General features: G+C 35.6%; 1 protein-coding gene across 3 annotated transcripts in view; it reads left to right on the top strand.

The window, feature by feature from the left end:
* Window positions 1–27015, top strand: part of LOC150094147 (uncharacterized) — a 387756-nt gene that overhangs the window by 345023 nt on the left and 15718 nt on the right. For all 3 annotated transcript variants that reach the window (XM_090412301.1, XM_090412300.1, XM_090412302.1), the window contains 4 exons: window positions 3895–4051; window positions 9735–9884; window positions 21791–21953; window positions 25695–25855. In XM_090412301.1, the coding sequence (XP_090268427.1) occupies window positions 3895–4051; window positions 9735–9884; window positions 21791–21953; window positions 25695–25855 (631 nt within the window). The remainder of the gene's footprint in view (window positions 1–3894; window positions 4052–9734; window positions 9885–21790; window positions 21954–25694; window positions 25856–27015) is intronic.

The raw sequence follows: 27015 nt of genomic DNA on the forward strand, positions 1-27015 counted from the left end.
AACAATATGGGATTATAAAAATCCTATATAACAGGGCTAAATTAATCCCCCCCAAAAAAATTCAGAAAATATTAAAACTAGTTAACCACAACCCTCTCCCCCCCCCCTTTCTTGACAGTGATTACACTAAACATATCACCATTCGGTATATCTGGGGCATGTCTGAAAGCTCACAAAAATCCTAAACAAATATGACCTGATTACCTGTTACAAACCACATAAGAAATTGGCATCACTTATCCACTCCACCAAAGACTAGTCACTTCCCCTAGACCTACCTGGAGTATACTAGGTCCCTTGCAGCTGTAAACTGTCCTACTATGGCCAAACAAGCAGGACATCTAATATCAGGATATCCGAACACAAAGACTACATCCAGTTTCACCAATACAGCCACTCAGGACTTGCAGACCAATCACTAGATATTCACCACAGAATACGTTGGAAGGAAGCCACTTGTTTGACATTTCTATAAACATGGATATATTTGGTCCTAATTTCTTTAGAATAGAATATGATGCACTAATCTTTACATTGTTACTTTGCTGGATTCTAGTTGCTATGGCTTTAGGAGTGGTCTGCATGACTTTCCACTATATTATTGTTGATGTGATGTTTTCTCACTGGTGTAGGAGGCTAGACTTACAGAGGATTTGAAATTGGAAGTGATCACTATTTAGTCTTCAGCAGGATAAAATTGAATTTCATATTGAAAAGAAGAACATGTAAGAAAATTTTAAAGCAAATAAAAGTTGAGCAGCTCTCAAATGTGAACTGTAGACTAAAATACACAAACATTATTCAAGAAAAAATGAAACAGTTTGAGAACAGGAATCACACCGTGGAGATTCGGTGACAAGCCCTGAAGAAAACATTGGATTAAGCCAGAGAATCATATTATTATTATTATTTTTGACACCTCCAGGGAGTCCAAAGATTCATCAATGGAGGGCACCTTCTCTACAGCGCTCTGTCTCTCCACCACTCAATCCGTCAACTGCAACTAACTGTAACTACACAAATGCCATCTACCACTACCCACCACCACCACCATTAGTATTTCTGCAAACATTCACAAACATCCATGTCCAAACAAACATGTCAGGAATCTGATGATGATGATGCCACTTTCCTTCATAGCATGATTCTTATAGATGAAGGTTAACAGTGCAGACAGTGTGCACCCTTCCTTCCATCTGATACACCCTTCATTTCCATCTACTTATTATCAGATTCCTGACATGTTTGTTTGGACATGGATGTTTGTGATTGTCTGCAGAAATACTAATGGTGGTGGTGGTGGTGGTGGTGTAGTGTTTTGAAGGGCTGTTTGCTTGGCACATTATCATAGCCTTTTACACATGCATAAAACTTAAAGACAGATCCTTGTTTTGTCTGTTTTCATGATTTCTCAGCACTTACAGAAAATTATGTATTTTTATGTAATTTTTATATCTTTACAACTTAAATGTTTCTATCATATCTCCCCTCTTTTCTCCTATCAACCAGCTTCTGCAATCTACTACGCACCCTCAATATATCCTCATGGGGAATATTGAGGGTGCGTAGATCCAGAAACTCAGGAGACCAGATTTGAGCACAGTAATCCAGATGTGGGTGCATCAAGGTCTTATAAAGAGGAATAACAACTTCCTTATCTCTAGTTGTTAATATGTTCTTCAATAGCCAAGTAATCTTATGGGGCTACCTTGGCAAGCTTAGAAAAATGTCCTCTTTAACTTTGTCTACCACCACCCCTAAATATCTATCCTCATCTATTTCCACCATTAGCACTATCAGTGTGATGCATAGGCTCTTTATCCCAAAATGCAAAACTTTACATTTCTCCACATAAATTGACACTCATTATCTTTTGCCCATATTGACAGCCAGGGCCGTCCCTAGGAATTTTTCACCGTCAGTAGAGCTGGCCCTGTTGACAGCCTATTTAAATCATCTTGCAAGCTCTCCACATTGCCTTGGTTAATTATTACTCTACCTAATTTCACATCATCAGCAAACAACTGAATATTTCCTTTCAGGTTATTTTTATATCATTTATGTAGAAATTAAACAGCAATGGTCCCAGCATTGAACCTTGTGGCACACCACTAGTCACCTGTTTTCACCTTGATATTTTGATATCTGTTCAGCAGCCCCCTATCTTATCCACTTAATCAGTGTCATATCCATCTCTGGTTGATCTAATATGCATAATAACTGTTCCATGTGGTATTCTATCAAATGCCTTTGCAAAATCATCATGTAACCATTTCCTTTATCCAATTCAGCTGTTACTCTATTATAAAAAGTTAGTAAATTACTAAGGCATGACCAACCCTTCACAAAGCCATGCTGACCCTAATACAGTATCATATTTTTATCTACCCATTCTTGAATTCTCTTTTTTTTTTTAGCAATTTTTAGTACTTTAAGCACCATGCCTGAGATACTGATTGGTCTATAATTTGCTACTGCAGTCTTAGTACCTTCCTTATGCAAGGAAATTATTTTGCCCTCTTTCATCTCCCTTAGAACTCTACCACAGCTGAGACTTAAATAAAGAGCCTAGACACATTGCCAGTTTGCTTGCAAATTTTCATAAAACCTAGCTGATATCCCACAGCTTTATTTACATTGAGATTCTGCAATATCTTAAGAACCTCCAATTCATCCACCCCTGTTTCCACATTAGTGTACGTCACATAGGTTAAAGCAGGTGACCTCACTAGGATGATATACCCTTACAAAATGGTCAGTCTGTAACTCAACTATTTTATCTGCTTCTGTCTCCTTGTGACCATCATCACTCATTAAGATTAATTTTTGATAGTCATTCTTTCTGTTATTTGCTACATAATGAAAGAGCTCTTTGGGATTTCCTTTGGTCTACTTGGCTAGATTCTTCTCATAATCTGATTTTGCCTTCCATGCCATGCTGGTCACCTTTCTTGCCTGAGCCTTGTACTGTTCATGAGTTCGCTGATCACCTTTCTCTTTATATATCCTCCACAGCATTTTCTTCTTTTGCAGCTTGTGCTTAATGATATTACTCGTCCATCTACAACCTACCTGATTAACCTTCCTTATGATTTACAATTTAATATTGTATACTCTAGATGATCCTTATGATTCCAATGTGGAATGGCTGGCTCAGAGTTCAGATCTCAACCCTATCAAGCATCTTTGCTGTGGAAGTACTTTGGCAGTGACAATTGCATGTTTCAGCATGACAGTACTCCATGCCATACTGCACTGCACTGCATGTCTGAGACTCATTCCCACAAAACATCATTGAAGTGATAGATTGGCCAGCTCCCTCAACCCTATAGAGCATTTTTGGGATGAATTAGAACACTGATTTCACTCCAGACCACAGCAGCCATCACCAACCTCAGCAATGGGATAGCTTTGTGTGAGGAATGGAAGACTATTCCTGTTGTGATCTATCAGAAATTGCTTGAAATCATGGCCAGAGGTAATCGGTACTGGAAATGTAATTACAATTTATTTTTTTGACCAAAACTAAGTGTCCAAATACTATAAGAATCCTATTATGTTGTTTTGTTTCTGAAATATAATATACAAATGAAGATGTCTTTGAACACTTATGCAAAATTTTTATCATTAAAGATTTCAATTATTTGTTGTGAGTTTTCTGTTTCTTTTATTTTTATAAAAACTAATATCAAATATGATATTTTCATGATCTTTATGTTGCAGTAAGCCATCATTATCAAGTCATTATGATAGAGGTTTTCATATTATAGCTTGACATTTGATGAGATATGTTCATTATATTTGTGCAGAGTTTGAAATGTGCATTTAATTTTTTTGAATAATCAATAATAAAAACACACACACAAAAAAAAAAAAAACTATTTTGATTTTCAGGTGCTTCTACAACAAGTGTAACAGATACAGTGAGTGTGGTATCTTTACCTATGCCTGCACCAGGAAGTTCTGCCATGGATACTAGTTGCCTTCAGTTTGGTAGTGCTCCAGAATTAAACTGTTATTCCAGTAGTTTGGAGGATAAGAGACGCCACCAGTAAGTGATTTGTTCATTTTTGCATTGTAACTGTATACGAGGGGTGTTCAAAAAAAAGAACTTTTTAAATAGTGCTCTAACTGGCACAGAGAGCGAGCTGCTGCTACTAAGCACCTGGCAGCAGGTTTTGACAACAAACTGTCATTTGTCCCGCTCTGCTCTGTTGATTTACATCTGCTGAAGTGAGCACAAGCTGTTCGTCGGATTAGTGTGGCAAAGTGACAATGAAAGAGCTTGAAGAATAATGTGTGTGTGTGAAATTTTGCTGCAAACTTGGTAAAAATTTTGCAGAGACATTTCACTTGCTTAATCAAGCATATGGGGAGGACTGTATGAGCCAAGCGCAGTGCTCTGAGCGGTTTAAGTTTTAAAAAGGGCAGAACATTGGTCATTGAAGATCCTAGGCCTGGATGACCTTCCACATCAACAGATGATGACCATGTTGAGAGAGAGTTCATGCTGTGATTCATGGAAATTGTTTAACTGTCCAAGAAGTTGCTGATGAAGTGGGCATCAGCATAGGATCTTGCCATCAAATGTTGACTGAAAAACTTCAGATGCATCGCATCAGTGCAAGATTTGTGCCACATTTGTTGACTGATGATCAGAAAGAGAATTGTGTTGAAATCAATCAGGAACTGCTTGTCAACGCAAATGGTAATGAAAACTTTCTTGAGAATATCATAACAGGAGATGTGACGTGGGTTTATGCTGTGCTGTTGAAATCAAGATGCAATCATCACAGTGGGTGGGGAAAGGGTCTCCTCAACCAGAAAAAAGCACAGAACCAGTCAAAGATCAAGGTGATGTTGGTTGTGTTTTTTGATTGGCAAAGCATTGTCCATTATGAATTTTTACCACATGGTCAGATGGTAAACAAAGAGTTGTACCAGAAAGTTTTAGTGCATTTTGAGGACTGCTGTGCACAGGAAGAGGCTGAATTCTGGATATTCTCTGGATTTAGCCCCAGCAAACTTTTTCCTGTTTCCATAAATTAAAACTGCTCTGAAAAGACGTCGTTTCCAAACCATAGAGGAGATTCAGGAAAATGTGATAAGAGAACTGCATGCCATCACAGTAAATGCATTCCAGAAAGCATTCCAACAATGGAAGAAACGTTGGGAATGGTGTATCACCAGTAGAGGTGACTATTTCGAAGGGGACAGTACTTAAAATGTTGCAAAATGAGCAATAAAGTCTTTATAGCAAAAGTTCGGTCTTTTTTTGAATACACCTCATATACACACCTTAGTTAATTTTGTTAAGTTTATTGCAATGTTTTAATAAATTTAATGTATGATAGGCTTCAGAACCTTTTGTGAGTGTAGTGCATAAAAAGAGAGAGATAAAAAGATTACCTATAGGTGTGGCTGAACTTACTGTATGTGAGCACTGCAGAAGACCTTTATGTTGGCAGCTATGTATGTTGAGAACAGAAACCTGTTGATGTTGAATAACTATAAGTTGTAATCTTTGGAAACTATGGTTGATGAACTCTTTCCCAGAGATTAAAGTATATCATTGTTGATTAACTGCCACTCATGTTTTTATAGGTTTTTAAAAGAAAGCACAGTGGAATGATAGATGACTGATATTTATTTTTTATGACAAATTTTTAATGGAACTTGTGACATTATAATGACATTAATTATTATGCACATGTATTCATGAGAATATAGCAATTTTATTACTTCAAATATTTCAACCAAAAAAAAAGTGTACCATCTTTGTGATAGAAACTAGAAGAGACTGTAAGAGAGGATTCATAAAAGAATTTCGAGTACCATCTCAAATGTCAAATTTATAATGATTGAAATTTGGTATTTGTGGTAAGAAGGTTATTTAAATGACTTTTTTTTTTATGTATACACAAATCCACAAGTAAAAGTATTATTTATTAAATATACTGCCATATATTTAAGTCTGAAGTTAACAGACCATCATCAGTGGTTTAAAAAACAGTTTTTACAAGGTAAAATGCAAGAAATTGATTTATTCGAAATAGAATGAGTCTCATGATGTTAAATTGCCAGTAACATTATGCTTTCACTGAAGAAAGGGTTAATCATAAAAGTATAAAATAAATTGCACATATTAGACTTATCAGATAATATCATACTAAACAGATCATCAGATAGCTGTAATATCTAGTTGGTTTCTTAACTAGCTAAATATTATATTGTCTTTATAAAATATCATTATTGGTCTTAATTATTATTTAAAGAAAACCCTTTAATGATGTGTAATTCGAATCAAACTTTCCCATATTTTTGATAAGGATAGGCAGTCATTCCAATTCAAGTTAGTGTGGTGAAGCAAGGCCTCAGCACTCTTCTTAAATAGTCGTTTGAATTTGTACTGAGACCTATGTAAAAGGCATGTTTCAAATCCAAGAATGTTGTGGTCTGCCTCTGTTCCATGCCTGCCTCTAATCCAGACTTATCGGATTTTTGTGGAAAATATATGATTGATGTTCTTATATTCTTTTTTCTATTGAGCATCCAGTTTGTACGAAGAGGGGAAATACGTTGAGAGTTTATTAATAGGAATATAATTCACTACTAAATCATATTTCTTCAGAATTCTTGCAATCGGTTCTGAAATGCCAGAGATGCATGTGATTGGAACTTTGTGTATTGATTCCTTGTTGTTTGGGTTAGGTTTGTAGGAGACAAACGGATGTTGTGTAGTCCTTTCAGAGAAGACATTTAATTTTGTATATTGTTTGATAGTTGAGAGTTCTTGTAAATGATGGGGAGTTGAACAATTAGTATTAGCTTGTTGAATTAAACACTTTATGATTCCCCAGTCTTTTGAGAAGGATGATGTGCAGATTATTGAAGAATGTAATGTCCAGTGAAAGTGAGTTTTCTATCTAGGAAATAGTTGAAGCTAGAGATTTAGGAGTGGTAGTAAAGTTTAGAGCACATATTGCTAAGATATCCCATAAGATTACTTGGCTATTGAAGAATACATTATCAAGTAGAGATGAGGAAGTTGTAATTCCTCGTTATAAGACCTTGATACACCCACATCTAGATTATGGTGGTGCTCAAGTCAGGTCCCTCTGGGTTTCTTGGGAATCACATATGCTCAATATATCCTCATAGGGAACATTCCACAGGCCACTCACCTCTGAGGATATATTGAGCATATGTGGATTGCAGAAGTTGGTTGATAGGAGAAAAGAGAGGGTTGTGATAAAAACATTTAAGTTGTTTAAAGGGTTTTATAGGATAGATGTAGAGGAAATGTTTCAGCACTTGGCTAGAAGGACAGGAACAAGGAATCATCCCTGGAAGTTGAATAAAGGTGTGGTTAGTAGCAATGCAAGGACTATATTTTTTGCTTGGAGAGTTATGAATGAGTGGAATGGGTTGTCAGAGTCAGTTGTGAGTGCTTTGTCTGTTAATGAGTTCAAGGAGAGGTATGATAGATTGTGTGGCTAGATTGGGTCTCTCACAATGAGTCTTTGTACTCCATCGAATAGCCCATATAATAATAATATTTGTTTGCTTATGAAGATTATGTGAAATGTATGTATGTATATGTGTATGTAAGAGTACATTTCACATGTTGTGAGATGTGGTGACAAGTGATAATAAGGACACTGACATATAGAATGATTGTACCACTGCACAAGGCTTTAATTAGCATACATCTGGATTGCTGTTGCAAATTTAGTTGCTTAGTTTCCATTGTAATAAAGAAACTCTGAAAAAGGTCCAGAGATGAGTGACGAGTGACTAAGGCAATATCACGACCCTGAAATGTTTGTTATGGAGAGAGAAGGAGGTTGAGAAAATGTAAACTGGAGTTCAGAAGATAGGTAATGCATGGAGCAGAGGATGAGAATGAGAGTTTCTTCACTCCTAGAAGTTGCATAAGGATATAGTGAACAGAGGGGCAGTGAGTAGATTATTTTATATGGAGAGTGGTGGATGAGTGCATGGCTAGTGTGTGCTCTGAGTAGTAGTAGTATTGTGAGTGAGGTTAAGATTCAGTGTATTATAATGCATTTATTGCTAATTGCGTGAGACCTCCTGCAACGAGTTGAAGTGTGTTATTGCATTTTTGGTATGGAAATTGTATGGTGAAGAAAGGAAGCAATGAGTAAGATTATATATATGGGGAATGATGAGTAAGTGGAATACATTGCCACTGTGAGCTGTGAATGGGTTCAATATGATACGTACACTGCTTGGAAAGAAGTCAACGGACACCATAGAGTTATTAATAAACAGCCATGATACCTAACTTAATAAGATGTGGGACCTCCTTTCATTGTGATGATTGCAGCATTCCTATGGGGGTATACTTTCCACAAGTGTATGATAGTGATCAATGAAAATTTTGGGCCATTCTTCCTGTAGGCATGTAATGAGGTCTAGGATCGTTGTGGGGGTAGGCATCCCTTGATCACACCCAACATTCCAGTTCATTCCACAGATGTTCAGTATGGTTCAGATCAAGGCTCTGTGGAGGCTGTCATGTGTAGTGACATTCATGTTCACAAACCACACAGTTATTATAGAGCAGCCTTGTGACATGCTACATTGTCTTGCTGAAAGAGAAATGGTCAGTTCTGTGGAAACACCACAGAGAAGGAAGCATTGAATTGCATTGTGCAGAATGTTCAGATATCTCTGTTTGTGACAATGTTCAGATATCTCTGTTTGTGACAATGTTCTTTGTCACAAACAGAGGTCCGAGGCCAAACCAAGAAAAACAGGACCATACATCACACCACCACCTCCGAATTTCATAATTGGGATTACATACTCTAGTAAGAGATGCTCAGTGGGCATCTGCCACACCCATCCATCTGCTTGGTAGAATGATTTGTTACTCCATTACATAGCTTTCTAAACTTCCACATTCCACTGTACATGGAAGCCCATGTTGTGAAACTTGGTCTGAATGTTTTTGTAGATGCATGTTCCAGGTGAATCCCAAAACTCTGCATTCAACATGTTGGCTGACAAATGATAGTTTATACATATTATCCTTTTTAGTACCCTATGGTCATGTTTGTTGAGAGTAGTGGGTCATCCACTGCAGATACCACTTGCAGTTGACTCACTACACTTCCATCTCAGTATGGTATCACTGATTGTTGACCTGGGATGGCTCAATTCATCAATGACAGATAGACCTACAACATGGCATCCTATCACAATGCCTCTTTCATACTCCATCAGTTCCCTTCTTGCAGCCATTTCGCACGGACACAGTTGCACTGACTTCGGAGCATCATGTTCCTCCAATTTATACCAGCTCCAAACACGTGACTTGTTACACGGAACAATGCACATTACCCATGGAGGTGTCCATTGAATTCTTTCCAAGCGGTGTATATTTCTAAATTGAGTGAGATCTCTGCAGTTGGCTTCTTATTTTGTGGAGGGGTTGTTATTATTATTAATAATAATATTGCATTTTTGAACAGAAAGTTGTGGGTGTTGTGAAGAAAGGGAGCAATGAATAGATTTATTTTTTATATGGAGATTTGTGAATAAGTGGAATACATTACCAGAGTGAACTATGAATGAGGTTAAAAGCTCAATATGATATATATATATATATATATATATTTCTATTTGAGTGAGACATGAAACCAGCAGTGAGGCTGCTGGTTTTATGGACATCTCATTAATAATAATAATATTGCATTTTTGTATAGAACATTCCTATCAGCAAGTGAAGTTGTCACATCTCCCAGAGACACTTCCCACCATGGTTTTGATATTATTAGCGATGAGGAGATTACACGTTCTCTATCTGCATCTAGTCCATACAACTCTGCTGCTGAGGCCGAAAACTTACAATCAAGGTAAATATGTAGATTTATTTATAAAAACAGTCATGTAAGGTGGTGTTTAAATCAGCATTATTGCTTTCTGTAGTTATTATTTTCTAATTACAGTCATACCCTGACTTACGCGAATCCGAAGTTATGCGGTTTCTTATATGTACGTATTCCCGTTCCACTTCACCACTAGTCATATGTTTCCGGCACTGGCCGCATTCGCCAGTGTCACACATGCTGTGAACAAGCACTGACATGTTTCATGTATTCTCCATTCATACACAACAATTTTTATAGTCTACAAACCTTGCGATTGTTTAATGTTATGTTCTTGATACAAATTTTATCACAAAAAAATATTAATGTTGTCCAAAAGAAGCAAGTCTGATTCTGATATAGCTAGCAAGAAAAGAAAAACATCGACTTTGGAAACAAAACTCAACATTATTAATGATTTTGAAGGCGGAATGAAAATTTGTGAGCTAGCAAAGAAGTTCGGTCTACACGAATCCACAGTAAGAACAATCATAAAAGAAAGGTTTACAGATTTTGGAGGACGTAAATTCTAACGGGGAATGAATTGTAGCCACAAGGCAAGGAATAAAAAAAATCATTGACTTGCTGTGAAGAAATTTTGCATTACAAGAAAAAGACATTATGCCATCAGACGAATGTATTAGATTTTATGAAATGATCGACATAGAAATAACTTTCTTTTTTTTTTATGTATGAAAAACTACAATTATGATTATGTTTCTTAAAAAAAATAGGTGTTTTTGTAAACCTTTGGTCCCAATTAACTAATATTTTGTATGTTTGTATATATAAATTACATGCAAAATTATACTCCGAGTTACGCAAATTCGACTTACGCGCTTTTTATAGGTCCCACCTACCGCGTAACTTCGGGGTATGACTGTATTTTGTTTTGTGAAGTAGTAACCCAAAGGATAAAAGAAACTTTAGAATATATGAAACAATTTGTTACACTGTGTAAATGAATGTGATCATTTGTAGTTAGAGTAATATTATAGGATTGATGTTTGTTAATAACTTTTGTATTTTATTAAGTTATAAATTTCTGTAGCACATTTTGCTATCTAATCCTAAATATATAATTGAATCACAGCTATACTGTACTGTGGATGTAAAAGCCACTTACTACTTATCAACTTTTGGTTTTATATCACCTTCATTATTATCAACTTCCAATGCTTTCCCCATTTAATCCTCTTTAGCTTCATTAGGGAATTACAATTATACATATATAACCATTTTTAAACATTAATATACATAACTAATCACAAACAGCAGCAGAAAGCTTTTTTTTTTGTGCACATGTAACTCAAAAATATTTATCATTCCCTTATAGTTAATAAAGGGATTTTGTGTGTGTGTGTGTGTGTGTGTGTGTGTGTGTGTGTGTGTGTGTGTGTGTGTGTGTGTGTGTGTGTGTGTGTGTGTGTGTGTGAGTGACTTGGCACAATAATTTTTTTCTAATGACATGATCATTTATTTTTATTAAAAATTAAAGGATAAAACTGCCAAAAACTATATTGTGTAAATTGGTCAATTGTTCAATTAATATAATTGTAGCATTCTGAAGAGTTCTTCCATACCTTATATGCTTCTTGCAGATCTACAAAACTTGAAACTTTTAAAACTTAAAACTACAAATTTTTATTTTCTTAAAATAAAAATCTCATCCTGATAACTGCTATCTGGATTGAATTTGGCTTGTTCTTTTACAAATTTCTCTTCCAGTTTTTCTTAGCCTATTCTCAAGACATTTGATAAATCTTACAACACTCGGGAAATTCCTCTGTAATTCTCATATTAGGTTCGTTTCCTTTTTTATGTAGAGATACCATGGGGGTCTTCTGAATGATGCAGTGTAGTCAAATTTTTCTCATCTTTCATGTCATAGCAGGCTGAATGAACTGTCAGAGCCAAGTAATTTGGCTTTTTAGAAACCACATATTGCTTATGATTGGGTAGTTAATCCTATCTGCATTGTGTGCTATGGCTATAGCTATTAATTGCATTTGTTCTTCTAGTTTGTTTGCCTGTTTTGAAGAATGAAAAACTTGGGTTCCCAGGAGGAAAAACACTTTCACCTCTGCATGAGACTTGCTAATACACCTTCAATTGAAAAGTCCTGATAAATGTTCTCTGTGTCTTTATGGAATTCAAACCAAAATCTTTCCGACCAAAGATCTTTGTCTGTACTGACTGAGCTATGGGTCTGTACAACTTTTATACATTCATATTTGAGTTGGCTCTGATTGACTACATCACCATTCTATCACTGCATTATCTCACTCAATAATTTTTCAAAAAGAATTAATCCAGAACATTCTTATGTTTAGTTTACGCATCATTATTATCATTTCTGATTCCTTTTACACTATTCTTTCCCCTGTGAAGTTTTTTAATTCATTCAGATATATTTACAGTGTTTGCTAAGTTGTCTATAAGCACAAAAATGTACATGTAATTTTTGTTGTTTGATGTTTTTCTGTTGAAAACAATGCCTGTATAAATCATTGTGTATTTAATATCTTTATTAATAAATTAAGGCAGCAAAATGTAAAAAAAAAAAAAATAATTCTAAACCTTGTAATGCTAATTTATTTTTTATTATTCATATGTAATATAAAGTTTTAAAACAATATATTAGGATACAGAGAAACATGTTATATGTTGGCATGTGGCTCAAGAAGACCAAATCTCCAGCTGCCCACTCTGCTTCTGCTGCAGTTCGCAACCATTGTAAAAGAATCATCAAGTCCAAGTCAGACTTTGAAAGGACCAAATGCTGCAAATTTGCCTCCTGCCCAAATGGCAGTCGCTCCTTCTAGTTCCTTGCCAAAGCAATTGGGTGCAATTTCTGCCCACCCAGGTTTCTACCACTCTCACATCTGGATGGTACTGTAGTTACGTCACCCAAAGACAAGGCCAAGTTACTGGCATCACTCTTCTCTTCAAATTCCTGCATTGATGACCGGAGCAAAGATTCTCCCACACTAACAAGGATGACTCCCTTCATGTCACCTATAGTCTTCCAACAAAAAGAAATCTGAAGAATCCTCAATAAGATGAACACAAACATGGCATCATTTAACACAATAGGTAGGATACCTATTGTGTTAATGAATTGTGTCCCAGAACTAACACCTATCCTATATTACCTCTTCAATCTATCCTATTCAGCTAGCATATACCATACAGCATGGAAGTAGGTTCACATTCAGTCCATCCCAAAGAAAGGCGATAAAAGTCAACCAACGAATTACAGTCCAATTGCTCTCACTTCTGTCCTCTCTAAAATTATAGACACGGTCATTAACAGCCAACTCTTAAACCACCTAGAGTCATACCAACTAATTGAGGACCAGCAGTATTAATTCCACCACTCATGATCTAAAGCTAATCTTGCTTTCACTACCCATCTCTGGACTCAAGCCATGTGGAGAAATTTGGAGAAATTCTTGTGGTTGTACTCAACATTTCAAAGGCATTTGATTGGGTTTGGCACAGGGGTCTGCCTTCCTCACTCTGCAACTGGATGACCAACTTTCTCACTGGTTGCTCACTGCGTGCATTGGTGGACGCTTTACTCTCCTCAGATTTCCCCACTAACACAGGAGTACTCCAGGGTCTGTTCTTTCATCCACTCTTTTCCTCTTGTATATAAATCACCCGCTCTTCCGACTTCCAATCCTATCAATAGTAGTTTTTTCGATGATAGGATTGGAAGATCTACCATGACCAGTGACCTGAACTCAGATCTCTTAGCTGTATCCAAGTGCAGCAAGGACAACCTTGTGAACTTCAATGCCACCAAAACTCAGTCCTGTCTGATCTCTCACAAGAAAGAGCTCATATCCCTTCCCCCTTACTTTCAGTATGAGATATACAGACACAATCAGATTTCTCTACTCAGACTGACCTGCACCTCCAATCTTTCCTGGCACAACCACATTTCAACTATAGCTTCTGCAGCTGCCAAAAAACTTGATGTACTTTTTCACACAAGACACTACTTCACACCTCCACAGTTGCTAACTCTATACAAAACCCAGATTTGCCCAGCCATGGAATATTGCTCCCATATTTGGGGTGGGACACCAAAATCCTCTCTAAGATTGCTTGATTCTGTCCAGAAGAGGGCAATCTGGCTAATTATCCATCTCTCACATTCAATTTCTGCCTCTTCTGTAGATACTTTATGGACAGTGCTCTGCTGAATTGACCACTGTTATTCCTCCACTCTCCTACAAAATCATTTAAACACGAGCCACTGCTAACCAACACTTCTTTACAGTCCATCCTGAAACTCAGCAAACCAACTTCACTGCCCCTTCCTTCATCCTATGTAATTCTGTTCTTTAGAACAGTCTCCCCCATTCTGCCTTCCCCAAAGCTTATAACCCTGAGCTGTTCAAGCAAAGTATGAAGAGATTCCTCCTTTCTTCTATTCCTCTTTCCCACACATGGCACTAATGTGCTATAGGTCTTTGTGGCTCTTTTTGTGTGTGGATCAGATATTAAAAAAAAAAAATAATAAATAAAATAAATAAATGTGACTCCATGTATAGAGCTGCTTAGGAGCAGGCAACTAATAATAGCTCCTGCTGTTTGGGATTACTGAAGCAGCTAAGGCTATGAGGCCATGTATCATGTCTGCTAATCATGTATATTCTGGCTGGTTTGCCTGTTTTTCAGGATGAAAAATCTTGAGTTTAAGAAGGAAAAACTACCTCTTTGCATGAGATCACCTAACTCACCTTCATCTGAAAATTCTTGTGAAGATTCTTTGCATCTTAGATGGCATTTGAACCTAGCTTTACAGCCAAAGGGCATTATCACTACTAACTGAGCTCAAAGATTCCTCGCTGATAACATTAAATATGAAGGACAAAGGAAATTTTAATTTGATGTATCTTGATGTTTTATTTAATCTCACACCTTTCTTCAAGAAGTCTGGGTGAAAACTTGTTTTTCATGTGATTTGGTATGCTACTTTGATGGTTGTGGACTCCTGTCACCTATTTTGTTGTGGGGCTGTTTACTTTACCAACACTGATTTGTCACTATTCTGTAACATCATGCTTTTGTGTGTGTGTATTACATAGGGTGAGAAACAGAGAACCTAAGTAGGAAGCTTTTTTGAGGAATGAACTTCTGAAAATAGGCTTTGTTGATACAAGATTTGCAAAGATTACAGAGAAAACCCTTCCTTTCTCTCGATATATTTTCAGATACTAACTAATGTAGGAAAAAAAAGTTTGTTAGCTAAATTGTACATATGCTTATCTGCAGATATTAAACCAAGATACAGTTAAAATAGTATTGAAGTTTAACCCTACACAATAATGGCAATTGCAATTTTTAAGTTTAATCTCTTCCAAAATTCAGGAACTGCTTGTGCATTTCCTGAATTTTCCCTCTGCTATTGTACAAAATGCACATTTAAAATGTGCATTTTGTATAATAGTGTTTAAAAGCAGCAATAACTCCTTGATCAAAGGGTTGTAAGATGTCATATTAAGGGGTAAAAACAGGATTTTGATGTGTTTGGCAAGAGCTAAACAAGGGTTGGAAGATGACTTGGTATGTTGTCCAAAATATTTAGTATCCTAAAATCTATTTTCTTCCTACAGTAGTTTCAAGACACATTAAATAGAAGATTAGTGCTGTCATCCATCTCCTTCTTCTATACCTGAAGTAAACACCCAAGATAGACCTTATGATCCCTTTCAAGGCATGATGATTGGCTGCATGATAAACAACAAGCTTTGATTTCAGGTCACCACTTGCATTTGCTGCCAACATACAGTCAGCCTATCTTTAGCAGTCTCGAATCTTTGAGTTCATCTTTCTTCCTTGAGATTGAGATATATGTTCATGTCACACTTTTTTTTTCCCCAATAATGACCAGTTTCATCAAAATCAAAAATCTGGTCTAATTTATTATTTTACACCTCCAGGGAGTTCAAGACTCATTGCGGGAGAACACCTACTCTACAACTTTCTGTCTCCACCACTCAACCTCATCATCTACACCAACACCATCTACTGTCTACCACCACCACTAGTATTTTTGCAGACAATCACAAACATCCATGCCCACAGTGGGATTCGAACCCGCAGCCTTTTGGCTGGAGAGCAGATACGCTAACCACTCGGCCAACCGCTGGATGGCACGTAAAACTTCAGTTGAAGAAGCATTGTTGAACTGGTACACACAGCAACATTCTTGTGGGGCAATTGAGAAATCTGCAGCAATTAAATTAGCAAATGAAATGAACACACCATTCAAAGCAAGCGATGGATGCCTTTGGCACACGGAATTATGAACAAACGAATTTTCGGTGAAGTTTTGAGTGCTCCAACAGAAGCTATTGAACTATTTAGGCAAAAATTAATAGAACATATATAAATAATGAAATGCTATTACAGTCTCAGATTTATAATGATGACAAAACTGGTTTGTTCTGGCATTCTGTGCCAGAAAACACAAGCCTCAAAATATGAAAAATTGACACCTGGAATCAAAATCAGCAAGAATAGGATCTCAGCGCTATTTGCACTAATGCCGATGGATTGCATTAATTGACACCCATAATTGTTGGCAAATCTCGTAAACCTACAGTTTTAAAAAATATAATGAATCATCTGTCCATTTCATATTATAACTCTAAAAAGGCATGGTTCAACTCGAACATTTTTCAACACTGGTTTTTTAAAGAATTTGTACCTGCAGTAAGGAAATTTCAAGTCGAAGAGCTTGGAATACCACCGAAAGATGTGAAATGTTTATTGCTTTTAGACAATGCTCCTGCTCATCCATCTGAAAATATGTTATGTTCATGAGAGGTTAGTTTTAGGGTTCAGTTATAGCCTTCCTCAATATTTTTTTTCAGTATCAGCAGAAATGCCTTTGCCACCTCTTCTTCATCCATGCTTGAAGCTTCACCTGATAATTTCACATCATGTAAACAGTGAAGTTTCCTGAACGTTTTTGGCTTTTATTACAATGTCACCTTGTTTATGCCTGTAGCATGCAATATCATGTCCTTTCATTTTGTTCAAAGTATTTTAGAATTTCATACTTTTCCTCTGTCGATATTGCTTTTCTATCTCCACTGCAATTTCATCATCAGCATTCTTCTTTGCTATAATATTTTCATACACAAACTTGGTGTAGTCATTTTTTGGAAGAAAAATACAGTGCACGTATTTTTCTTCCAAAGCAGTGCACATGTATCATCTGATTGTAAGTAGACAAAGTGGTCAACATTGCAGTAGGCTAGGTAGTACTTATCTTATTCATATTCATCTTCCATTTCTCATTAGTGCAAAATGGAAACCTGGAGAAAAGTAATACGTAAGCAAAATACACTTTATTTTACACATACTTACATTCCCCCCAGTTATCAGTTGGGTATGAATAAATTCATCTTTTATAAACACTTTATATGAGGACTGAGTATAATGTGTTTATAAAAGTATACTTTATCTTTGCATATGTTTTAATCCTTGCATTTGTTTTACTTTATCAAGATCTCATTACTTTGTAATGCAATCTCTTGTATTGTATTTGTTATTTCCAAATGAAAGACAAATGTGAGTGTGAGATTATGTACGCTGTGAATTATAATCGGTAGTACACCATTGGGTAACTTTCACTTGACATATCACTTGGCTACTGAATGGAATAATAGCATTTTAAATTATAGTGATGCACAGTTTATTACCACATAATAAGAAATATAATCCATCAGTACACATTTTAGTGACTATACTTGAGATTGAGTAGAGAAGCCAAATGTCAGAAGCATTTCATGTGAGAGGTGATTTTTATTGTCCAGTGCATGACCACTACCCTATTTATTGTCCAGTGCATGACCACTACCCTATTTATCATAAAAGTGGCTTGAAACATTTGATCTCTAGAGCAGAGGAACAATCTAACTCTTGGCCTATCTACAGTTCAGTGTACCATAATTTTATAACCTTTCATGGGTGGGATTCACTTTAAAAAAGAAAAATATATAGTTATGACTATTTGAACCAGTTTTTGATGTGTTTTAATTTCTTATTAATTAAAGTGATGTTCACATAGGTGACTCTTTAAGGCATGGGTCTCAAACTCAAATGCAGCAAAGGGCCAGTCAGATGTATATTAGACGTGGGCCATATTCAATATTATTCTGTGAACCAAAACAAACTAAAAAAAGAAAGGCTCTAACAAAGGCCCTTTTGTTGCCAGGCCTTTACGACTTACGTAAACAGTTACACCACCATTTAAATTTTAAAAATATAACAAGTTTAGAAAATATAAGTTCGATTACATTTTATTCATACTTTAAGAAAATTATTTAAATACATAATTTTGACTAACAAGTGTTCTCTGCCAGGTTGGCAGGAAAACGACCCAGAGGAAGACCAAGATATAGGTGGATTGATACGGTACAAAGTGCCTTAGACAATAGAAATATAAGATCTGATCATGCTGGAGTCTTGACAAGTAACAGACTGATTTGGAGGAAAATTGTAGATAGGAAGTTAGTAATGATGTAAATTTTTCATGTAGTACTATCATATCCTGTACACTCCTTGAGGGTACATGTCAGGAATTTGATGATGATGATGATGATAATTTTGACTTACAAAAATAAAGATTTTTATCTATGAGTCCTCTTTTTAATTTGATTTTGATCCTGAAACCTGACTTCTTTTCCTCTGTGCTAACATGTCAATATCTGCGTATTACAATGGTAACCTGTAACTTATTGACATTGTATCACGTGGCTTAAAATGGCTGCGTGACAAGTAACTTCCATTCAATGTTGCCAACATTTGATGATAGAAGCATAGTACAAAGAATTATATTAATAAGTTTTACTTTTGTTTAAAGCTGTCATCAAACATTTAGAAGTTTGAATTTTTTCTGTTTTAATCCCTGCAGGATGTTAGAAACATTGATTTTTAGAAAAGAAATCATTACGGTCATGTGCCGGATATGAAGTCTTTGCAGGCCATATCTGGCCCATGGGCCGCCAGTTTGTGACCCCTGCTTTAAGGGAACCAAACAAATAAGGCATTTTATGATTGTCTGATCAGACTTGGAAATTTCAGTCTGGTAAACACTATGTATTCTGGTGTTATTGTGGCATAAGATTATGTCTGATTTTATGTTGGGTCTTTTTCTTTGTAGGAAGTTTTTAAAGTTTTTTCAGCCCTTACAATACTAATCCTTGTTAATAGGATCACTTGGATGTAAAAAAAATTGTCAAAATAATGATTTCATCATTCCAAAAGATGAGTTTTGCATCTGACTTTTAAAGCTTTCTTTTTTTTGTGTGTGTGTGTGTGTGTGCATGCATGAAAAATGGCATATGCTTTCATTCTGGGATTAGTAGTTTGTGGTTACAGGCCTCAATTTTGTCATTTGTAATAACAATTTGAAAAGATATCTAGACTGCTTAATAAATATCAGCTCCTCATCACATTTAAATCATATAACAAATTGGCAACTCTCATCCATTCACCTAAGGACACTCTCTCTATCACATCCAGAAGTGGATGTGACAGAGAAATCTCTTTCACATGAAGTGTCCTGGCTTACAATGAACAGACAGGAAGAACTGTTGACATCTGCTATGGAGATCATAAAAAATACATTCAGCACAATTGTTATGGCAAGTCAGGACTGGTAGACCATGCCTTGGATATCCCTTCACACAGCATCAAAAGGAAGAAAACAATAATGCTACATGGAAGTTATAAGTCAGAGACATTGTTTTTGGAATGGACAGCAGACTTAAAACATTTCCCAAACCTCAACAAGTATGGCTGTATCAATTTACCAAAAACCAGAGACAGTCATTTTAAGATCGAATTAATACTTTGCTTTCTTTTATCCAATGATAGATGGTGCCAATTAGGATTTAGTTCCTTGTGCTGTCCATTACAGTTTTTTAAACTGCTCCCACTGTTAACTAAATTGTTACTGTTCATATACTGCAGAAAGCTGCTTTTGTGCTCCAAAGATGCTGGAGATACAAGTGAAATATCAGCAAATAAGTTAAATAAATATTAATTATGTTCTTATTAGTCTTGTGTTGTGAATTAATACCGTTAAATAAATTAATATGAATTTCCAACGGATCAGCTTTTCTCCCTGTTTAGGAATATTTTATTCTTCTTCTTCTTCTACGCATTATTCCCGGTTCCTATGCAGGGTCCGCGTGTTACTTAGATGCGACTTCTTGTTAGTACTACTCCCAACCGACCCGTTGCCTGGTCTGCCGCTGGGGGGGGGGGATATATTTTTGACTGTAGAGGCGTATGTTCACGGGGCCGGTTTGCCTGTTTGCGGGATGAAAAACGCCAGATAAACTGGCGGAAAAAACCCTACTGACTGCGCCCAAGACCGGCTAACTTGGCTATGCCTGAGGAAGATCCTCAAATTCCTCATGTCTACAATGGGAATCAAACCTGGGACACTCCTTCCCCAGGCATATAGGAATATTTTATATTTTAAGGCATAAAATTCTGAGTCATTAAAAAATCTTCTGAGCTACAAGATTGGTAAAATTATTAGCTGTTGTGATGTGTTATGATTGCATTTTATTTTTGTTCTAATTTTTTATTCATTGTCTTGTATTGTGATTTAGATTTATAGCACATATAAAGTGATATAATTTACAGTGCTGGAAGTTTATTTTGCACTTGGTTAGACTATAATAAATTTAGTTTAATCCTTTATCCAAGTGTAAGCAAACAAAGTTTGTGCCTGAAAATATCTTCAAGACTGAGGTAAGGTGGTACATCTGTTGGCAACTCGTAGCAAAGGTGGATCAAGTTCTCATCACTCCTTGTCTCAGTATCTTCCATAATGCAAAGCACATCTCCTTGTGGAAGGACATGTATACTGCCTATGCATTAAGGGAAGGGCCACTACCCAGACCGGTTTCGTCCTTTATTGAAGTCTCATCAGTGGGAGGCAGACCCAGAAGTGGTGATACTAAGGCAGAAGCAATGGAGAGGTCATATTTAACTATACAGGTGTACCACCTTAACCATAGTCCTGAAGATATTTTCAGGTGAAAACTTTGTTTGCTTACACTTGGATAAAGGATTAAACTAAATTTATTATAATCTAACCAAGTGGAAATAAACTTCCAACATTTTTCTCTAAATCCAGAGTAATTTAATAATAAGGTGGTACACCTGTTGGCAACTCGTATAGGTAAATATGACCTCTCCATTGCTTCTGCCTTAGTATCACCACTTCTGGGTCTGCCTCCCACTGATGAAACCTCAATAAAGGTCGAAACCGGTCTGGGTAGTGGCCCTTCCCTTAATGCATAGCAGTATACATGTCTGCAAGGAGATGTGCTTTGCATTATGGGAGATACTGAGACAAGGAGTGATGAGAGCTTGGTCCACCTTTGCTACGAGTTGCAAACAGGTGTACCACCTTACCTCAGTCCTGAAGATATTTTCATGCAAACTTTATTTGCTTACACTTGAATAAAGGATTAAACTAAATTTATTATAATTTGCAGTGCAGCTGCCTCTTTGTTCAGTACAGTGAAATATGGGTAAATTAGGATGTCCTGTTTGAGTAGGCATTGTTTGAATGAACTCTCTGCAGGAGTTCTTTAGGTAATTAGATCTAAAAATTTTGACAAACGTACGCGTGCACACACGCGCACACACACACACACACACGGGTAATCTTCAGCTGTAAAGTTTAAATTATTTCAAATTAAGGTACATTATTTTTATTTAGAAATTAAAAAAAAATTGCTTGTATCATTGTTATAACAATTTTTGACTTAAGTCATATTTCAAGACACTATTTCTGCTCAGCACAATTTTATTTTTATTTATTCTCTGATAAATAATTCTAGGTTAGTGCTTACAATGAGTCGTACTGCAGAGGAAATAGAACAGACAGGAGGACAAGGAGTATGTGGTGAAATATGGCTAAATGCAGGAACAGTACATGGAGTGCCAGTTAAATGCACTGACTGTGGAAAAGCATTGCAATGGAAGCTGACTTCTGATGCAAAAGTAAGATTTGTATGCTTTAACTATTGTATGAACAGGTTTGCAGTTAAGATTGATTATATGATCTAGTTTTTATCTTAATAGAACTAGTTGCATGTAACTAACCTTATTATATTGCTTATGTGTATTGGTCATTATTTTAATTTGTACATCTTACCAATCAGTTTCATTTGTGATCTGTGAGCTACACAAACAGTGAATGTGGGCCTTGATTTTTTAAAAAAAGTAATTTCATATTATGTATTACAACAGAAAGTTAAAGGATCTATAATTACCAGAAATTTTGTCTCTCCAGAATTTTCCCTACAGATTAAATTCATTTTTTATTGCTTTATAAGAAACTGTAATTAATGATTTATAAGGTTAAGAATACCATAACTGAAAACTTTGTACTGGACATTGCGAAGGTATAATAAGAGGATTTTGCTGACACAGTCAAGACGATGCTATAATTCTTACAGTAGAGTAAAATTAACATACCCTAAAATATCAGACCCATCAGTTTCACCCTTCCAGTTGTTAACTGATATGTCTTTACCATCATTTGTAACTTATTATTCCTAGAAAATTTGTTCTGCAACAGAAGTAGCAGTGTTGAAACAAAAACAAACCTAAATACTGTATTGCCAAACATGATAATGTATATGTTACAGTTGCCTTCTTTGGGTATAGTAGGTTATTAATGATAACATGAAGGTTTACTGAACCACCTAAGTCTTGATTTCTGTTTTGAAAGTCTTTTCACTTGGTAATACTATACATCAAAGATGCCAAGAAATTATATTCTTGGTTTCTTCCTTTATCCAAGTCTAAGCAAAACAAAGTTTGCACCTGGTCACCTCACAAATGGACTACTTGTATATAGAGGCTAATGACTTCACATCAGTTGCCTTAGTATTCCATTATGGGAAGGGCCGCTATCCAGTCTGGTTTTGACCTTTATTGAGGTCTCATCAGTGGGATTCAGGCCCAGAAGTGATACCAAGGTTGATGCGATCTCAATAAAGAACAATATTAAGTAGCATATATTTCATTTGTTTTATTGACTTTCAAACCAGCATCATTAGAGCACAAGCATCTTGTCACAATACACAAAAAGAACTAAAGTCCTTCCCTTTGACACTCTCTGATGTTTAATTTAAGGAAAAAAAGTTTGCACTTGTCCAGTTGGAGTTTTTCTTAAAATTGTAAAATGACTGGCTCCCAAGCTTCTTAAGGTTAGGGAAGTGTGTAAATTCTGCTGATTTCAAAAATAGTTTCTCCAACAACTTCTATATAGCAGTATAGTTTTCTTTTATCTGATCCTGTGTGATGGAATACCCAAGTGGAATGCCATAATGATGGCAGGAACTTATTTTTTGTGTTCACTGAGGTAGATGTCAAAGATCTTACTAGTCAGTAATAAGTCAATCATACACAGAAAGCATCATATGACCCTGGATGCAATAGAGGATTAAGTTTGTACCTTTGATTAGCAGATGGATTGCTATTTTAAATGCACTGCATAGATATTATTTATTTACTACTTTGGCTGTCTTTTCAGATATAATCTGAATATAGGGAAATAGGAATGTTTATGCTTTGAATTTGCATTGTTTTATGGAGAGGTTATGTTTTTTTTTTTTTTTTTTTTTTTTTATTATTATTTTTTTTTTATGAGAGTAGTAACCATTGACTAAATTGTGTGTTGAAGGTAGTTGACTTCTATGGTAAGAGCTGTCATGAACAAACAGCCTTGGCTTATGAGTTAGCATTTTTAGAATATTATATTGTTGAACTGCATGATGCTGAGGTTGTTTTTATCAGTATCTTTCAGAGAGAGAGAGAGAGAGGGTGTTTTGTTGACTTTCTGTTGAACCATTTGAAAGATATGTGCCAACAAGGGATTCTTTTTTTTATATCGTGCAGTGCATTTTATGATGTTAGCTGTTTAAATGAAGTAAAATGAATCTAATATATCTAGTTGATGGGAGCAAATGGCAAACACGTTATCTATAATAGTGCAGTGATGGTAAAAGTTTGAGCATAGCTAGCTGTGTTGTGTTCTCTGAAAGGTTCAAGTATAAAATTTATGATGTTAGCTGTTTAAATGAAGTAAAATGAATCTAATATATCTAGTTGATGGGAGCAAATGGCAAACACGTTATCTATAATAGTGCAGTGATGGTAAAAGTTTGAGCATAGCTAGCTGTGTTGTGTTCTCTGAAAGGTTCAAGTATAAAAATTAGTCTATATGGGTGGGGGGAACCCATTGCTACATCTAAGCAAATATTGTTGGCATTATAAGAGGGAGATTATAGATACCACATGTTATATTTACCATAATTTGTAATTTGGGTTCTTGTCTGAGTGCAAAAACAAAGTTATGACCTTGAATGACACAAGCTATTTTATGACTAACTCCAACAGGGGCAGCTCATGCATAGGCACTGCGGAACTGCAGCACCCCCAATTTTTCTTGATATATAAATATATTTATTAATTTATATATATTTGTTTGTAATATTTAATTTTATCATCAACAATCCTATACAATTCTCTTATTTTGTAAAGAAATAATAAAAATCCAACTTGTAGTACTTTAGGAGGGTGAAGGATGCCAGCAGCACTGTGTTTACTACAGTGTCATATTGCTATGCACGTCATAGTGAGTTGCGAACTATTAGCATAATGCGGCACTGTCCATCACGCAGTTCCACTGTTGTTTATATGTAGTTTGTGCCGGAAGTAGAGTGTTCGTATTATTGTGTTTACTCTGTCTCTTTAAATATTTTGACATTACAATTTTAAAGACATAACATTTATTACAGTAATTTTTAAGTAATTTTGAATTATACTAAACTGTATAATTTTATCGATAATAAACAATATTTTTTCATGTTTCATTTTTTAAAATTTTTACTGTATGATATTTTGATATTTTATCCAAACACGTATACACTGTACTTATAGTGTGCATGTATATTTCAAAAGTTGCAGCATCCCTACGATTTCAAGCCATGAGCCGCCACTGAACTCCAACCCAACAAGTGTACAATTCTTTTTATTCACCATTGGAGAGCACAAGTCAGGACTTCAGCTGTTTTGTCATTATAATTTAAATTGTTTTCATCACTAATTTGATAATTCTTGTATTTTGACAAGTTGTATTCCAAAAAAAATTTAAATCCACTGAAATATCAGCTGATTAATAAATATCTTATTTTCTTCTGAGAGAGCCTCTATAGCTCAGTCAGTTTTGATAATATTCTTTGGTTAGAAGACCATAGCTCATTTGGTTTCGATAATACTCTTTGGTGGGTTTGAATCTGTCAGGAATCAAAGAACTTTTATCAGAACGTTTCAACTGAAGATGCCTGTTTGTGTTAGCCAGAAGTGGCATGGTTTCTCACCCCAGAAACATGAGTTATTTATCCTGCAAAATAGGTAAACCAGCCAGAAGAATATATGCAATTGACAGCCATAACACACTGTGCAGATGGGCCTATCAGAGCACTAGATAGTTTCCACAAAGCTGAGATACTTAGCAACACATTAAACCTATGTTGTTTAATACTATCAAACATAAGATGAATAAGTAATTAATGTTAATAACTATTATTTCAAGAAAACAGAAAAATGTGTTTAATTTTATGCTTTTTCTTGAAAGAAATTATTTTACTTATTGTGTTACTAATATATACACCCACAGTGATTTATAAAGTATTATAATAAATGCATATATATGCATATATTCTTTCCTAGGGTGTATCATTAGGAATGGTGTACCAAGAGAATGATGCTTCTTCCATGCATGTTATTTTCCCAACCACTCAAATTCAATCCACTGTATTACCCATAGAGGGACAAGTAACTGTTTGGAATCCTGGCATATACATTCTAGTATTTGACAATTCTTATTCCAGGTATTGAAATTTTCACATATTTTAGGAATGTATGTTTTTTTGCTTTTTTTTTATTTTTTATTTTTAAAAACTGGATCATGAGTATTTTATATGAATTTAGTATCTTAGATAATTCAGTCTACTTTTATAATCTGCTTTATTTAGCTCACCCATGGTACTGCTGCACTATAGGCTTACAACCTTTTGTGCATGGAAGTCACATGAAAAATAAAAAAATAAAAAGTGGATCTGATTTCTTCTCCAACAAAATAAGATGTCCCCCTCCCCACACACACACACACATTAGTTAGAAATATGACAAGATTCTGATATTATTGATTCCTTTAGCACCAACTTTTCCAACAGAAACTATCTGGTGGGGCAGATCAAACCTAACCATTTCTTTCTATCTCCTTCCAAATTCTTCCTTTGTGATCTTCTCTTATCTCCACCTTTTCCTTGGTGGAGAGACCAGATAAAATATCCTTGTTATTCTTTTTAAATTCATTCTCATTAGCTGTACAAACCACTTCAAACAAGAGTTCATAAGCACTTCTTCAACACTTTAGTCTTAAACTATTCCTCATGTTAATCAAAAGTTTAGACTTCAGGGTCCTTACTGTCACCAAAGTAGATACTTACACTATTAAAAAAAGGTTTGGCCATGAAATCCTCTTTATCTGCTGATCTAAACTTGCTCGCTAGAAAGTATATTTCCCAGATATTTGAAATTTTCATTACTCTTCAAATCTTGCCCATTCAGTCTAACACCATTAACCTTTTACATTTCCAGTACAATTTAAAATCATGCTCACACTGTTCCATTTGCCCAGATTCTTCTGAGTGTGCCCAAAGCATCACCTCATCTGCAAGCACCTGTTTCTCCTTTCTGGTCATTAATCATATCTAGGACATTATTTATTGCTGTAATGAACAGCAGTAGAGACAAGCACTTCACATTGTCACAGTCTGTTTTTAAGTGAAAACCACTCCATATCACCAAATTTAGTCTTCATATATCTCCTAGACATATTCTATACATATATACATCCTATACATACTCTTTTTTATGACTATTTCTTCTTTTTCTATGCTTATCTTTTCCAAACTTCCCCATACCTTTTCCAAATCAAGAAATGCCATAAGTATGCTTTTTCCACATTCACAGTGTCTTTCCATTA

This window comes from Typopeltis vanoorti, chromosome 22 (genome assembly GCF_054136105.1).
Source record: "Typopeltis vanoorti isolate ZY-2024b chromosome 22, IOZ_Tvanoo_1.0, whole genome shotgun sequence".
NCBI lineage: Eukaryota > Metazoa > Arthropoda > Arachnida > Uropygi > Thelyphonidae > Typopeltis > Typopeltis vanoorti.